The sequence below is a fragment of the Diabrotica virgifera genome, chromosome 1, assembly GCF_917563875.1.
Source record: "Diabrotica virgifera virgifera chromosome 1, PGI_DIABVI_V3a".
NCBI classification, from domain to species: Eukaryota; Metazoa; Arthropoda; class Insecta; order Coleoptera; family Chrysomelidae; genus Diabrotica; species Diabrotica virgifera.
The window spans coordinates 50,638,026-50,655,988 of NC_065443.1; the positions used below are offsets into that span (position 1 = coordinate 50,638,026).

The 17,963-nt window shown below is 34.9% G+C and overlaps 1 protein-coding gene across 1 annotated transcript in view; it reads right to left on the reverse strand.

Annotated features, from left to right (window-relative positions):
* The window catches only part of LOC114325550 (U4/U6 small nuclear ribonucleoprotein Prp4), a 48,757-nt gene that overhangs the window by 18,402 nt on the left and 12,392 nt on the right, over positions 1 to 17,963 (reverse strand). The window contains exon 3 of the mRNA XM_050656186.1: positions 627 to 959. Within this exon, the coding sequence (XP_050512143.1) occupies positions 627 to 959 (333 nt within the window). The remainder of the gene's footprint in view (positions 1 to 626; positions 960 to 17,963) is intronic.

Genomic DNA, 17,963 nt, shown 5'->3' on the forward strand with positions numbered 1-17,963 from the left:
AATAGGAATCCACAAAGAAACCGAATCAGAAATTTTTTTCAGACGGGAGCGGTCTCACCACATGGACTAGTAAAATATTACCTGACAGTGATATGCAATACTAAGTGGGAAATCTACATAGTGTTGCAATGTATAAGGAGTTGAAGATAATAAAATAAAATGATGTGACGACAATATAGGTAAGTCATTGCCAAAGAAGTGTGCAATAGAATTACAATGCAACTAAAAGTAAGGTTTTCTTTTCGATGTCATTTTTATTTTACTTTGCGAACTGCCAAAACACAAATGAAATAATTAATGGGAATAGTTGGAGCGATAAATTGATTATCTTTTTCATTAAAAAAAAATATCTGTGGAATCTGTATCGAAGCTAAAAAATTCTTAAAAATTATGGTCAAATCTTCAATGACCACGGTAGAAACAGATTATTTTGGTTTAACATTTAAGCATATAACAAGATATTTAATGAACATAATGTGAGATGACTGACTGAATTTACTAGCTATGTTGTCTGTAGACAAAAACTACTCATCCTGAGATAAATAATGTGAACAAAAAAGATTAAAGAAAGTTATTTATCTAAAAAATCATATAGTAGTAAAAACTTTTTATTTAAAAATAATTACCATGAAGCAGTTGCCAGTAATTTTGAATCAGGACTAAATTGACAATAGGATATGGGTCTAACATCTCCAACTTGACTGCAATAGATAGACATGGCATGAATCTTTTTTTGCAACTCTTGTGTTCTAGCTGTTTTTGTGGCAGCTGGCAACTCACCCATTCTTCTTGCTTCTTCAAGCCGTGCTTTAGCCTTTGGTAGGGAATAATGGGCTATCCATAATCTGGCAACTCTTAGTGAATCTGGACCTTCATGGTACCAAGTTGTTTCTTGATCTTTCTCATGTTGTTTTCTTTCTTCTTCTGCCTCTCTTCTTATTACTGCATCCTCCCCTATTCTGTAAAGTTTATTTATCATTTATTTGATGGAACATTTCATCTACAATCTTATAATTGACAAAAAAAATAAACAATTCAGATGCAACTAAGATAACGCAATATCTTAAAAAATACACAAGTAAATAAAAGAAAAAATAAAATAATGCTTTGATCTATCATAACTGTTTTACTATCTAACTTAGTCTTTAAGACATAGTAAACAAATTAAGTATTATACAGATTAATTCTCATTCAACAGTCAAGACATTCAAAAAATTGTTTTACAAAAACAATATTTATTATGGTGTAAAGAAATATGAAAAGTGATGCAGTAGGCACTACTGTAGAATAGCATGAAGCTTCATGTGTTCCTTGAAATACTACTGAGGATCCATGAATATGAACTGCAGTTAGGGTTAAGACAGTGTAACATATACCACTATATTGTTCGTCCGCTATAACTTTTCCCATGCGTCACGATTCATTTTCAAACAAATTAAATCAAAACATAAAGTCAAACGAACGTCGATGTGTATATACACTTTGTATACTGTATACTATATTATACTACACACATCGGCGTACGTTTCACTTTATGTTTTGACTTAATTTGTTTGAAAATGAATCGTGACGCATGGGAAAAGTTATAGCGGACGAAAAATACCACATAGCGAAGCTATGTAGGTCATCATCATTCTCTTTGCCTTATCCCTATGCGGGGTCGGCTTCCCTAATTGCATTTCTCCACAATTATATCTTGGGTCATATCACTGTTAATCCCCTTTATCAACATGTCCTGCCTTATCATCTCCCCCCAGGTCTTCTTTGGTCTTCCTCTTCTAATGTTGTTCTGAAGCTATTTCCTTGTGGCATTTTTATGATTAATTATTTATATGGGAAATAAGCCACAATTAAAATGAAAAAAATAATTTTATTAACGTTTCGACGCCCAAATCGGGTGCCGTTGTCAAAATACAAAATATTACTAAAATAAACAAAAGAGTTGTTGTTAAGCAAAAAAATTCTTCTATAATTTATTTAATCTCACTCATTTATATTGGCAATTCAGACATATATTATACATTTTAAAGTAGAAGACTTTAAAATGATATTGCCAATATTTATGAGTTGCGTTCCTGGGACGACTTACTGAACGATAGTTCATTCGATTACATGAAATCAACCCCAACTCAAGAATATCCGTCATAAAAAATTATAGCATGTGATCTGTCTTTAAAAAGACAACCAAATGCAACGACAGTAAAATTCTCGCGTTAGAGACTTCATAGTAAATCACAAGGGAAAACCAGGAAAAACCCTGCGATACTATCCCGACATCGTAAGTATTTAGTCTTACATTAATTTACTCTCAAAAAATAATACCAAATTCTGACTTGTAACATGTTTAAATTATAAATAATATTAATAATACTAGATATATAAGTAATACTAAAATATAAAATATGTACTAGCTCGATATTATTGACTTACTAATCTTGGTATTTTCTTTCTATTGACTTCCTCTTTCAGTATGGGTAACCACATCCTACTGCATTCTACCGAGGAAATTTGCGACACAATTGGTTTCATTTAGCATAATTAGAGCCGCTTCTTTGATTTTTCTCTTTTTACTATCTATTTTTACTATCCTCTCCTACTCCTTCCAGAAATCTACACTTCAGCTATTCTTCGTATTGGGTGATTAACGTCTCGACGTTGAACATGACCAAACCATCTTAACCTATGCTCTCTCATTTTGGCATCAATTGGTGCCACACCTAGACTTCCCCTAATATACTCATTTCTAATTTTATCCTTCTTTGTCACTCCACTCATCCAGCTAAGCATTCTCATTTCCGCCACATGCATTCGTTGTTCCTCTTTCTTTTTCACTGCCCAACATTCAATTCCGTACATCATAGCCGGTCTTATGGCTGTTTTATAGAATTTTCCCTTCAGCTTCATTGGAATTTTTCTGTCACACAACACACCACTCGCTTCTTTCCACTTCATCCATCCAGTCCTAATTCTACTGCATGCATCTCCATCTATTTCTCCATTACTCTGTAATACCGATCCTAGGTACTTAAAACTATTGCTTTTCACAATCATTTCACCATCCAAAGATACCATTTTATTTGTAGTAGCTCCATCTTTAAATGAACATTCCAAATACTGTGTTTTGTCCTACTAAGTTTTAAACCTTTTTCCTCAAGAGCTTGTCTCCACTGTTCCAGTTTTTGTTCCAAGTCTCTTTCACTATTTCCTACTAACACATCATCAGCATACATTAAGCACCATGGAATGTTACCCTGTAGTTTCGCTGTTATCTGGTCCAAAACTAACGAGAATAAATACGGACTAAGCACAGAGCCTTGGTGCAATCCTACTTTCACATGAAATTTATCAGTCTCTCCCACACCTGTCCTAACACTAGTCGTTACTCCCTCATACATATCCCACACAATCTTTACATATTCACCAGGGACTCCTTTCTTATTGAGTGCCCACCACAGAATCTCTCGAGAAACTTTATCATATGCTTTCTCAAGATCAATGAATACCATATGAGCGTTTGTTTCTTTACTCCTGTATTTTTCCATCGACTGCCTTATAATGAAAATTGCATCTGTTGCTGCATAAAGCCAAATTGATTCTCGGATATTTGAGTATCTTCACGTATCCATCTATCAATTACTCTTTCCCATATTTTCATGGTGTGGCTAAGCAGTTTTATAGCCCTGTAGTTTGTACATTGTTGTATATCTCCCTTGTTTTTGTAAACAGGTACCAGTATACTGCTTCTCCATTCGTCTGGCATTTGTCCAACTTCCATAATTCTATTAAATAGACCTGCTAGCCACCTTGTTCCTGTCTCTCCCAATGCTCTCCATACTTCTCCAGGAATATCATCTGGTCCTACCGCTTTTCCTTTCTTTATTTTTTTGAAGCGCTTGAGCCACTTCCTCGTTGGTTATTTTGGTGACCATTGCTGCTACTGTCTCCGTTGACTCTACAGGCTGTCTCTCAAATTCTTCATTTAATAAGCTGCCAAAGTACTTTCTCCATCTCTTTTTGACACTTTCGTGAACTAGTATTTATATTATTTTCATCTCGGATACATCTAATCTGATTAAAATCTTTTGCTTTCTTTGCTCTCTGTTTGGCTATTTTATATATCTTCGTTTCGCCTTCCCTGGTATCAAGTTGATCGTATAGGTTTGAATACGCTTCTGCTTTGGCTTTTGCTACTACTACTGCTACTTTCGCTTCCTTTTTCGCCACCATATAGTTTTGAAGATCTGTGTCGGATCTGGTTTCTTGCCACTTTTTATATAATTTTCTCTTCTCTTTTATTTTTCCTTGTGCTTCGTTTGACCACCACCAAGTCTCTTTATCCTCAAACTTTTTTTCTGACGTTTTCCCAAGTATTTCAATAGCAGTCTCTCTAATACTACTGGCCATTTTTCTCCAAATTGTATTAGGGCTTCCTTTCATGTTCCAACATATTTTTTCTACTATTCTTCTCCTGAATAGACCTTCTTTCTCATCTTTCAGCAGCCACCACTTGATTCTTTTTACTTCGATGTCCAGAACAAGCAGCTTATGTTGTTGGCTTACTGTCTCACTAACTATTACCTTGCAGTCCTTGCATTCACGTATGTCTTCTTTCCTAATCATGAAGTAATCTATTTGGGATTGATGTTGTCCACTTTTGTAGGTAATAAGTTGAGTTTACAAAAGTGGACAACATCAGTGGACACAGCGAAGCTATGTAGGTATTATTGCAATATTAAGCTATCAATTTTGTTATTTACATGTCTACATATCATTACCTAATTTGTATAAAATAGAAATAAAGAGGTTCTGAAACTGCTTTCTTGTGGCATGTCTAATTTATGTACATATTATGTTTATATGGAGCCACAATTTAATTCAGCCACAATTATTGGTGTAATGAAAATTACATTTTTAAGTAACTAATGTTTGACATTTCGATTTCCACTGTAGAAATGATTTCAAAAAAAATTATTCTAAAAATTCTGGGCAGATTATATAGCTTAGTTTTATTAGGTTATAAAAATTGATATAAGTACTTCGCCTAGATCTTATAGGCCACAGCAAATGTGTGGTTAAAAATATTATTTGAGGGTGATATAGTCTTTTTTAAGAACAATTTCTTGAGGGAAAAATTTAAATATTAGTGAAATTTGTTAACTTGTGTGTAGGTAACCTAATTAATTAGGAAGCGTAGTATGACATTAGTTAATTAAAAATGTAATTTTCATTACACCAATAGGGAACTTGCATAAATTTTTAAATTCGAAAAAAATGTTATAAATCACAACAGAACATAATTTAAAACATGTATCAAAGATAAAAAAGTTTTGTTTGTCTTTCGTTTGGCCCCTAAAGACGATTAAAAATTCAAATTCAAACAGGTGGTCCAAAACGCATCGTGACGTCTCTTTGTTTTACATTTACATTTTTCCAATAAAGTAAACAGAATTTTAAATTGGACGTTATAAACGTCAGTAGAAAATACATTTATGTGACGTTACAAGTGTTTTTGATCGTTTGACCTATTCATAGAAAATTTGTACTTTTACAAAATGGTTTTATTTTCAATAGTAAACCTTCGTTCCTTTCCTTCAAAAACAGTATCCGCTGTGAGCTCGTACGTAGAGGGGATATTTACAAATTCTCGAGCGCCAGTAGTGGCAAGTCTGTAAACGTTTACCGGAAATTTGACATAAATGTCAAAGTGATTAATGTAAAATTAAAATTAAAAACATTAATTATAAAAAATATTAGTTGGTCAAAGCTGTGGTATATATTTTTACCTTAAACATACTTACGTTTAAAATTAAACTTACGTTTTAAATACTGAATTTAAGTTTTTTTAATGTTCCGTAATATGTAATTATAATTTAATCTAAAAATCTTAGCGCCATCTACACGATAATTGTGAAAGTATCCGAAGTAAGAAATTCATATTTTATCAATAGGGCTTTTCATCGATTGTCATTTGTTTCGAGCTTCTGTCATGTGTCACATAATATTAATATATCTACGTCATATGTCTTTGGTTTGTATCATTGGTACATACCAATAACGTACGACGTAGATAAATTAATATTATGTGACACATGACAGAAGCTCGAAACAAATGACTGTGAATGAAAAGCCCTATAGAACGTCAAAATGATTAGCAAAATCTTAAAAAAATCGATTACAATTTAATTAATTTTTTGCGTTGTAAATGTTAAGCGATAACAATTAAATAATAAATTTAAAAATTACCGGTGAAAGATAATTCCAGTAATCCGCTAGGAGCGCCACCAGCGAAGCTCAGAGCGTATAAAACTACAATTTTAACAAACTGGTATATATTATTACAATGACATACGATAAATGTCATTAGAATATAAATATTTTTGACTTATTCCACGACGATGAGCTTGCCAAATACCCAAGTAGGTGGAGGCCAATAAACTAAATAATGAGAAGAAGAAGAATATACCTAAATATAAGGTTGTGTCTAGGTATACGCTAACGTGTACGCAAATAAAAAAGTTAGAGTGTCAGTGATTTCTTATTTTTTATTTGTTTAAAGTGTTTGTTTTTAAATTAACTACGGAGTGCGGACAATTATTTAGTTCTTTTAATGAGTTTAAGAACATTTTAAAACAGTACGCAAAAGATAAGAGACTATAAATTAATATATATTTTTTTAGTTATAAATGAAATAGTATTACCGTAAAATATTAAAATAAAAGGAAGACCTAAAGCTTTCACAATAATAATTAACTTGTTTTGAAGCTATTATCCTTGTGGCATTTTTGTAATCAACTATTCTAAATGGGAACTAAGCCACAATTTAACTAAAAAATTGATTTTATTAACGTTTCGACTTCTAAACCGGATGTCGTTGTCAAAATACAAAATATTATTAAATTAAACAAAAATGTTGTTGCTTAGTTTTAAAGTACAAGCCTGGGTTGACATAATATCTAATTAATACAACAGTAATTTGGAATTACTACCTATTTATTAAACGTAGGTACATCAGGGCCGGACTGGCTCATCAAAAAGGCGCCAACCCAAATTCTAAAAAAGGCGCCAACCTAATCTCTGAACTAAGGCGCCCGACCACCCCCCTCCTAAACTTTTTTGAAATCCTAATGCATTGAATATTACTTGTAAATTTTTTAAGTTATATTAAGTTTCATTTATTTATTTAATATGCACTACAGGCCTTGTGGGCCTAGGGCTTTACAATTTTACAATTACAACTTTACAATTTTATATAATGCACATGGTAGTATATACTTATGTCTTATATTTAATTTTATTTAATTTCTATTTAAAAATTGCTGCACTGTGGTTCTCCACTGTATCCTATTTTTCGCTTTCTCTTTCTTTCTAGTCTGTAATTTCCATCGATCCTATATCGTTCTGAAACTTTTCTTGTCATCTTTTTCTTGGACTACCTCGTCTCTTTGTCCCAACTGGCCTACTTAACAGTACCTTCCTTGGCATTCTTGCTCTATCCATTCTCTCGACATGACCTACCCACCTGATGCTTTGTGCCTTTGTGTATCTTGTTATAGTTGGTTCGTTTTAAAGCATTCTTAATTGTTGATTGGTTCTTCTTTGCCAACCGTCTTCTGTATTTTTCCCCCGAAAATAGCTCTTCGTACCTTCCGTTCCCACCTCTCTATCATTTCTTCTTGTTTTGTTTAGCACCCATGTCTCACATCCGTAGGTGACTGTTGCTCTTATTACGGTTTTGTATATTCTGGTTTTCGTCTTTCTCGATAGGTACTTTGACTATAATATTTTTTTAAACTGTCGACCTTTCGGTTACCTTTTGATATCCTGTGCTTTAGTTCATTTTGCTCGTTATATTAAGTTTACTTTGGAATAAACTTATTAAGATGTCACAAAAATATAGCTTCAGTTTCCCAGTAGGTGCCTATCCCTTTTAATCCGTTACACTCTTTGGTACTCTCTGGAGACTCGAAACCAATTTTTGAAACGTGTGGGTAATTTTTCAGCTACTGCTACAGAATAATATACTACTACTACTACTGCTACTATCGGTTTACAGAGCCCTCCGACGCCTTCCGACTTATAACCGCCATTCTTATCTGTTTAATCACAGACCTGGACTTTTCTCTAGTTCTTTTTCAATTCTCTCCCTCCAGCTTCTTCTCGGCCTTCCTCCTTCCCTTCTCCCTTGTGGTGTCCACGCCAAAATCTGTTTATGGATCCTGTCATCTGACATTTTCTGTATATGGCCGTACCATTTTCGTAAGGTCTCCATTTTGTGGAGACTTTTGTTTACACTTTTAAGTATGGTATTGTATATGATCTGTTTGTTCGATTTAGATATTGTTTGGTCCCACAGAATGCCGTTCATCATGGATATCGCTTTTCTACCCTGTATGTTTCTGCCATTTATAGCAGCATCGAGTATCTCATCTTGAGTTATCTTCATACTTGTATTCATCACAGTGTTTAATTTATACCCCATCATCTAATGTAATGGACTGATTTGTCCCTCCAATACACATGGCTTCAGTTTTCTTAATGTTGACTGCGAGGCCCCATTTGTTAGATTCTTCTATTAGCTTCCACGTCATGTAACGTAAGTCGTCATGATCCTGAGCAATCAGAATTTGGTCATCAGCGAAACATAAAGTGTATAATGTGGTCTCGTCATTGAGAGGAATTCCCATGCCATTTTTCCAGAGCTTGAGTGCTTGTTCCAGAGTTGTTAGGCCACTCTGGCTCTCACGGCCTTATATTATAATATAAACAGCGGATATTGATACTTACAAAAGGCGCCCGAAGACCTTCGAGGGCGCCGCGCGTCGTTTCCAAACTATTAACATAAACCTCTGGGTGCCATTTTCGAGCTATATATGCTGGTCTTTGATTATCTGATACGAGTTGTATTTTGTTATACTCACTGGCTTCGTTATGTATGATTCTGGGGTGCAACAATCCTGTATGTATAATGTAGTCAGGCGAAAGGCGCCCGAAGGTCTTCGAGGGCGCCGCGTGTCACATCTAAGCTATTAACACAAAAACCTGGATACCATTTTCGAGCTATGTTTGCTGAAAACTGTACCTGTATATTTTAAGCTAATTGTAGGATGTAACACTCTTATATTATTATAACAGAAACGGCGGGTATTGATACCCACAAAAGGCGCCCGAAAGTGTTCGAGGGCGCCCCGCGTCGTATCTAAGCTATTAACTTAATACCCAGGATGTCATTTTCAAGCTATGTGTGCTGGCCTTTGATTATCTGATAACTGATACGAGTTGTATTTTTTTGTATCCGCTGGCTTCGTTATGTATGATTCTGGAGCGCAACAATCCTGTATGTATAATATAGTAAGGCGAAAGGCGCCCGAAGGTCTTCGAGGGCGCCGCGCGTCACATCTAAGCTATTAACACAAAACACTGGATGCCTTTTTCGAGCTATGTGTGCTAGATTTTGATTACCTGATACCTGATACGTGTTGTATTTTGCAACCACACTATGCTTAATTGATCTTTGCTTCAAGGAATCTTTGTGTAAAGTTTTAAAAAAAATTTCAGCGTTTAAATTTTTAATGGAAAATGAATGAAAGCAAAAGGCGCACCGGCCCGCGGGCCGGTAGGCCGGCGGCCCAGTCCGGGCCTGAGGTACATATTACGTAAATATAACTAATTACATGTAAACAACCATTCATGAGGACGACATGCTCGTATGAAAGTAGTTCGCGCATGCTTGTAAATAATTCTTCGTCGCGCGCGCCCGACGCAGTTGATAGTCCGAGAGCTGGATACATTACATTAGTAAAAAATTTTTTCCAATAATTTATTTAATCTGACTAATTTTTGTATTTTGACAATGACATCCGATTTGGACGTCTAAACGTTAATAAAATAATTTTTTTAGTTAAATTGTGGCTTATTTTGCATTTAGAATAGTTGATTATAATAATTCACTTATGTATAAAAATTATTTTAACAATATTTTGTACCTACATGTCATGTCAACTAAATACATATAATTATTTTGCTAACCTAAATATATACTTTTATATATACACATTGATTTATTACAATTAAGTTTGAAACATCTGAATAGTTCTGCTTCCCTTCCCTTAACAAATATGTTTCCATCAAACAAACACTAAACATATCAAAATAGCATGTACCAAAATATATAGTCACTGCGCAAGCTAAATAATGACGTCACTGGCTTGATGAAGTTTAATTCGCGTCTACCTAACTTTTTTATTTGCGTACACGTTAGCGTGTACCTAGACACAGCGAAATATAACCATAATAAAAACTAATGCAAAACTATGTGACGTCACGTGCCGTTTGAACTATTTTATACCGCTGAAGACTTTAAATATGTATTTCTAAGTTATTACGAGTTTTTGAAGCGTGAAATTTTGGAAATCTCATTTTTAAACAAAACTGAACATTATTATCTAATAAAAAAAAATGTGCAAGTTCCCTATTGTAGCTCAATGCCATATAAACATCATGCAGTACAACCTGCCACATCCGGACCTGTCATATCCGGACCTCCCCATATCCGGACAGTTCTGCCGTCCGCATCTACCGAAATCTACCGAGAAAGGCACTCCTGCTGTTGGACAACGCACCCTCTCATCCCGATCCAAAAGAACTAAAAGATGGCGAAACAAAGTGTCTTTTTTGTCCCCAAATTTGACATCCCTCTGTCAGCCTATGGATCAAGGTATTATAGAATCTATAAAACGTATCTATCGACGAAAGTTATTGACGCCGTTGATTACTGGAATGTACGAAGGAGAAAACGTTTCAGAGACTATAAAAGAAGTGGTCTTGATATCCAGATTTTTTCATATCCGGATCGGTCTGTCGCCACATTGATCCGGATATGGCAGGTTTTACTGTACTTAAATTAGAAATAAAGAGGTTTGCATAAATTTTTCAATATTGAAAAACAGGAAGGGATCACAGTGGGTTCCAGAGGAACACCAGAGCTTACTTGAAAGTTATTTTGTTGTTGCACAGCTGGTAGTAGTCTTGCGTAAAGTTTTGAAACCAAGATAACAAATTATTATCAAAATCTATACCACTTGAGTTTGCTAAGAGTGAGCACTACTTAACCCTTACAAATGGCTTTCAGAGATCTACAGAATAGACGAGAGAATTTCGGAACATAGCATTGACTACATGTATAGTTGAACTGCATTTAAAATAGTGAACCAATATAAAACTTCCACAGTTTTATATTGGACACACAGAAATCCATACCATGTTGATACACATTGTATAAAATATCGTTCAACTATCTGTCTCCTTTTCAGAGGGGCCACAGCCCATAGTGCCACCCAAAGTCAATGTTACCAAGCGGAGTATAATAATCCGATTTGCGGATCTGTTTGAGAGTTGTATCTCCTTCGTATCTTGAAATAAATTAGATATTTGCCTATATTTTTCAGTGTAACTACCAATCTACTACAACATACTAATAACAAAAATAAACTTAATGGTTTGTAGTTATTTCCTTTCTTTCCTGTAAATATTTTATGGTTCAAACGTTATTATACCTTGTTTAAGAGAAATATTATCTAGAGAAATGCGATTTGTATGTGTGACATACGTAGACATATTTCTAAACACATTTGTACGTGTGAATTTCAATTTTTAAACGTGATGGGCGGGGCCGTGGCAACTATTTGGGTGGAGTTAAATTTTGACTTGTTCTTGAATGAGTTCAGAATCCAGTAGCCCGATGAAGTATTGTATGATGAATTATAATATAATTATTTGAAAACCTTTTGTTGGTCAACCGCCTAGAGCAGAGTTGAGCCCAAATACATGTATTTTGTATGATCCGAAATTCTCCCGTCTTCTCTGTATGTAAATGCAATCCATGTGAAAGTCATTCATTCATTTTACAAATAATTCAACAGATCGTTCTAATAGGCCAGCCATTTTGACCCCTGAACATTGTAACTAAAATTTTTGGCGATTTTGAGTTACAGTCCAACGTGGGGCCCATGCCCCACAGGGGGGCAATTCGAAAATGGACTCGACACGAGTTTAACCCTTTCGCTACTGGTCATTTAAATTCAATGCTAGGTTTCAAAGCAAATTCTTAAATAATTACGGTAAATAATTGTTAGGTATTTCGCTGGACCAACATATCAACCGGATGTTTTTTGGCGTCAAGTCAAACTTAAAATTTTAAAAAGAGATCAACATTAAAGTCTCTGTTTACTGCTCTTACTTCAACTAATAATCGTGTTCTTGAGGCTAATTATTAAATTTCTTTATTACACCTTAAACAGGAAAAAATCATACTATAGGGGAGAATTTAATAACATCATGAATATCAGCATTTCTTAACGGTTCTTGAAAAATATGACACATAAGTAAAAGCTTTGCAACTCATTAACAATACTGTTAGCAAAAGAATAGACAAAATGAATTAAGATACTAAAAAACAACTTGTTGAAAAGCTGAAAATAAGAAATTTATTAGTGAAAATGGATGAATCAACTTTGAGAGACAGTGAGGCAGTATTGATACCTTACGGTAAGATAAAGTGTAGTTTGTGAAAAATTGTTGTTCTGTAAATGACTAGAAAGCACCACTACCTAATGATATACCTACCAATAAAAAGTATAAAATCTTGTGATGCAGGTGGTGCTCACAATATGATGGGCAATAAAAAATGGCTGCTTAAAATTGATGAAAGATGCGAATCCAGAAATGATTATTGTGCATTGTGTTATCCATCCATAGGGAAAACTTGGTAGCTAAAAACATCTTGCCTGTTCTAAATGAAGTACTGCATTCAGTAATAAAGTGTGGTAATGCTATTAAAACTAATACCAAATGTGAGCGTCTCTTCAAGCTATTTTGTAAAGAACAAAATAAGACCCCATGAGACTTTTACTTCATACTGAAGTAGTAAGGTGGCTATGGGACATCCATAAACTACGTCGTAAAATTTTTGGAGTTTTTAATACCCTCCCCCCTTCTGTCGTGAAGCGTCGTTTGCAGTTGACCCCCCCTCATACCGACGTCGCAATTGCAACTTATGACCCCCCTTTTTAGTGATTTTTTTTAAATTCCATGTTATTCCTAGATTTTTAAAAGTTAGCTCTCAAAGTTTATTTGCGAATGTATCCAAATCAGTATTACTATGTACTGGCCAAGTAAAAAATACTGTAGAATAGCTTTAAGCCGGTGAAATATGATATTCTTCAAATATAGATGTTAGGTCAAACGTTTAAGAAGCGGCCCTTTGAAAGCATCTGTGTTTTTACGGCCAGACCTCCCCATATCTATTCACAAGTTTCGTGCAAAACATTAGTTTTAGTTCGGTAGCCTAGCAGTGTATTAGTACTGGAGTGTACGTGTGTTAAGTGATACGAGTGTTTTGTTTGCTGTAATTATTTTGAATACTGGTTTAGTATTTCGTTTGGAGAGTGTCAAGTGTTGATTATTGTAATTTAATTAATGTGAATAGTGATGTGGCGCCCGTGGGATAATGTAAATATCGCGTACGATAACGCTGATATTGTAGAAATTGCCAGTGCTAGTGTGAATGTAATTACTAAAAAAAAGAGCTCGTAAAGAAGATTCGAATGCATTTAAATGCAGAAACACAGCAAGTATGTTTGAATGTATACAAAAATCTACGTACGAAATTCGGCTTCGATGAAACACTATTTGCACAAGCCACCTCTGATTTAACAGAAATTCCACTTTCTACTGTATATAAAATAGTTAAAAATGAACCCTATCATCGCAAGAAACGATGTGACTACAAATTTTCAAGACCTTTAAATCCTTCACTTGTAAAACTATTGAAAACCACAATATACGACTGCTACAAAAGCAATGAAATACCTACAATAGAAATAATAAGAAAGAAATTGGAAACAACCGGTCAAAATATGAACTGCTGTGAGAAAACTCTTCAAAATTGGATAAAAAAAATGGGCTTTAAGTTCAAAAAAATAAATAAAAGTCAAGCAATTATGGAAAGCCAAAGAATAGTCAACAGACGTAATATGTACCTAGAAGAAATTACTAAATATAGGCAAGAAAATAGGAGAATTTATTATTTAGATGAAACTTAGTATGATACCCACGATACAGTAAAGAAAGGATGGACAGATGGTTCAAGCACGTGCATACCAGAAATGCCTGCAAATAAAGGCTCGCGACTAATTATTGTACATTGCGGAGGAAGTGAGGGATGGGTTCCGAATGCTTTAAAATTATGTGGGAAGAAAATGGAAGTTTGTAACGTTGACTACCACAAGAATATGGAAGCTGACATTTTTGAAGATTGGTTTGAAAACTCGCCGATCCCAAACTTGGAGAAAAACAGCGTAATAGTGCTTGACAACGCTTCCTATCATTCCCGACAGCTCACTAAAATACCAAATACATCTTCAAAGAAAGCTGACCTGCAAAATTTTTTATTGGAAAATGATTTGTATTTCGAAGATTTTTACACAAAAAAACAACTTATTGAAGTTCTACACACGAAGCAATTTAGAAAATTATACGCTTTAGAGAGTATTGCCGAAAAGCATGGACACACTATATTGAGACTTCCCCTCTACTTTTGTGTTTTCAATCCTATTGAGTTAATTTGGGGACAATTAAAACCAAGTATAAGGCGTTCAAATAAATTTCCTAAATTTGACAAAAAGGTAATTGAGATAATTAAAAAAGAAGTAGCCAATATTACCAAAGTAGACTGGCAGAAAAGAATCGCCAAAGTGATCAAAGTGGAAGAATATTATAAGAAGATTGGGCACTTCCACATTAATGGTGGAAATAAATTTATTATTGAATTGGGCGATGATAGTGACGAAGAAAATACGGAAGAAGGAGAAAATGAGTTAAGTGTATCAGTATTTTAATTGTTGTGTTGTGCAATTCATTTTCCAAGCATAAGTGTACTAATGAAAAGACTCGGTTAAAAAATATTTTTAGATTTTGTATTTTTAATAAAAAAAGAGCGGGGACATTTTGTGCTGAATTTTAAAAGTTTTGAACTGTATACCTAAAGTAATTTTAGATCTAACTGTGTTTTTATTAAGTTCTTTTAGTATCAGTAATTCTAACAATAACAAGATTAATTATAAAAGCTATTCTACATCAGTTATTAATGCAAGCATGCGGTAAGAGGGAGGTCCCTGTGAGGTTAAATGTTATTAAAAAATTGATAAAATTAATTTTAACACATACAATATTATGTCCTGCTTTAACGGTATTTACCTAAGTATAAATAAATATTTTTAACTACATATTTAATTACCAGAAAACACCAGCTGCCGGCCTAATATTAAAGAAGAACAACCCAAAGAAAGCTACAAATCTTACCTATTACACTATATAGATTGCTTGAACAATAGCTCATTAATATCCGCGTATTCTCTTAATTCACTGTACAACTAATAATTAGCTTTATAGGGACAAAAGACAACACTTTTATCGGAGTTCCTATGCTTTCTTAACTGCATCATATAAATCTTGATACTTAACCCCATCTGTGGCTCCGTGGTAAGAGCGCCTACCTTCGGATCGAAAGGTCCGAATGGTCGTGAGTTCGAATCTCACCAGGGTCAAAAATTTTTTGTTTATTATAAATTAGTGGATGAAAATAGTTTCTGTCCTTGTGGGATCGGTACTCACCGGAGGGGCCGCAGACGTTCGGATACAATTAGCGTCTTCTTGCAAAGACAATGACGTCGACTTTGCAAAGTAACAAGACACTTACTCAACACACACACTACAAATGACACTAGGTACCTAACTGCAAAAATTTATTGTACCTACCATGCCAATGGCCATTAGTTGTCGAGACATTTATTTATTTATTTATTCACGGGCAAACCCTATTCAGATATAAATGTTACAGTGTTCTAAATTATATAACATTAATGTTAACCAATTATATAACAAATTATCATAATATAACATAACAAAGTGTTTTGAGCAAAAATAATTCTATGAGTAGTACAGTTACAAAAAAAGAAAAAAAAAGAATAAGATAACATATACATAGGTCAGTACAATTACAAACAAAAGATATCAGCTAAATCAATTCAGAAATGTTCCAAGGTGTAACGGTTTTGAGTTATCTAATACATACAGGTCATGTAACACTAATCACAATACAAAAGCTCTGGCCGAAAGTATTAAAAAGTTAGGGAAGAAATATGATTTTTAAAGCGGGAACCTGATATATTAAAAATTTCGAAGTTATTTAAGGCCGGCCGTTGTATGAAAGAGAGGTCCCCAAGTCGCAGTGCAACAGAGAGAAAAGATTCTTTCCCGAGAGATGCTGCCTCTATCGGAGAAATAACGCAATAGATATCTAAGCGAAGCCGCGGACTCCAGACTTTATAGTCAGCTGATAGTTTAGTTTCAGTACAGAGAGGTATGCAGGTGCGGTCTCGCTAAGATGACTCGAAATCGTTTTATATATGAGGTGCGAACTTTTCATTTTCTAGGAGGTTTAAGGACGGGGTCTCGCTGAAAATTTTACTCGGATAAATACTGTGCTCGTATCTCGTGGTAAAATCTAAACCAAAAGTATTGGAAAAATCTATTTCGCATATTGGTTCATCATAGTTTGTTACCTACTTCTCATGTCCCAATATTATAAAATTATACCAGGGAAGAACAATTATATCACTCAAATTTGTCTAATTGTCTAATTTAGAATGAAAATGTAATTAATGTTTAGAACATTTAATGAAAGCTTATAACCAAGGATGGTACTAAAGATGAGCAATTTGGTCCGTCGGTCTGCCTGACCGCGAATATAACTCCTCCGTCACTGTACCAGGTAGAATAGCGAATGAGGTGTCGAATGAAAGCCTATAATCCAAGGATGGTACTAAAGCTGATAAATTTGACCAAGGCTGTCTGTCCATCTGTCCGTCCGACCGCGAATGTAACTACTCCGTCATTATGCCAGGTAGAATGACAAATGAGGTGTCGAATGAATGGTTATAATCCAACGATGGTACTAAAGATAAGCAATTTGGTCCGTCGGTCTGCCTGACCGCGAATATAACTCCTCCGTCACTGTACCAGGTAGAATGACGAATAAGGTTTCGAATGAAAGCTTATAACCGAGGATGGTACTAAAGATGAAAAATTTGACCAAGGCTGTCGGTCCATTTGTCCGTCCGACCGCGAATGTAACTTCTCCGTCATTATGCCAGGGAAAATGACAAATGAGGTTTTAAATGAACGATTATAATCCAACGATGGTACTAAAGTTGAGCAATTTGGTCCGTCGGTCTGCCTGACCGCGAAGATAACTCCTCCGTCACTGTACCAGGTAGAATGACCAATAAGGTGTCGAATGAAAGCTTATAACCAAGGATGGTACTAAAGATGAGAAATTTGACCAAGGCTGTCTGTCCATCTGTCCGTCCGACCGCAAATGTAACTTCTCTCCGTCATTATGCCAGGGAAAATGACAAATGAGGTTTCGAATGAACGATTATAATCTAACGATGGTACTAAAGATGAGCAATTTGGTCCGTCGGTCTGCCTGATCGCGAATATAACTCCTCCGTTACTGTACCAGGTAGAATGACAAATGAGGTGTCGAATGAAAGCTTATAATCCAAGGATGGTACTAAAGATGAGCAATTTGACCAAGGCTGTCTGTCCGTCGGTCCGTCCGACCGCGAATATAACTCTTCCGTCACTATACCAGGTTGAATGACAAATGAGGTGTCGAATGAAAGCTTATAATCCAAGGATGGTACTAAAGGTGAGAAATTTGATAAAGGACTTCCGGTTTTACAAATGGGACCGGAAATACTGTTTTAAAGTCACCGGAATAGTAAAAGTGATATATTATTCGACGAGCCTTCGCAAGGCGAGAACAAATATATACTTCCGGTTTCATGAGTGTCTTTCCGTCTGTCCTCCTACATACAACTCCTCCGTATTAATACAGATAT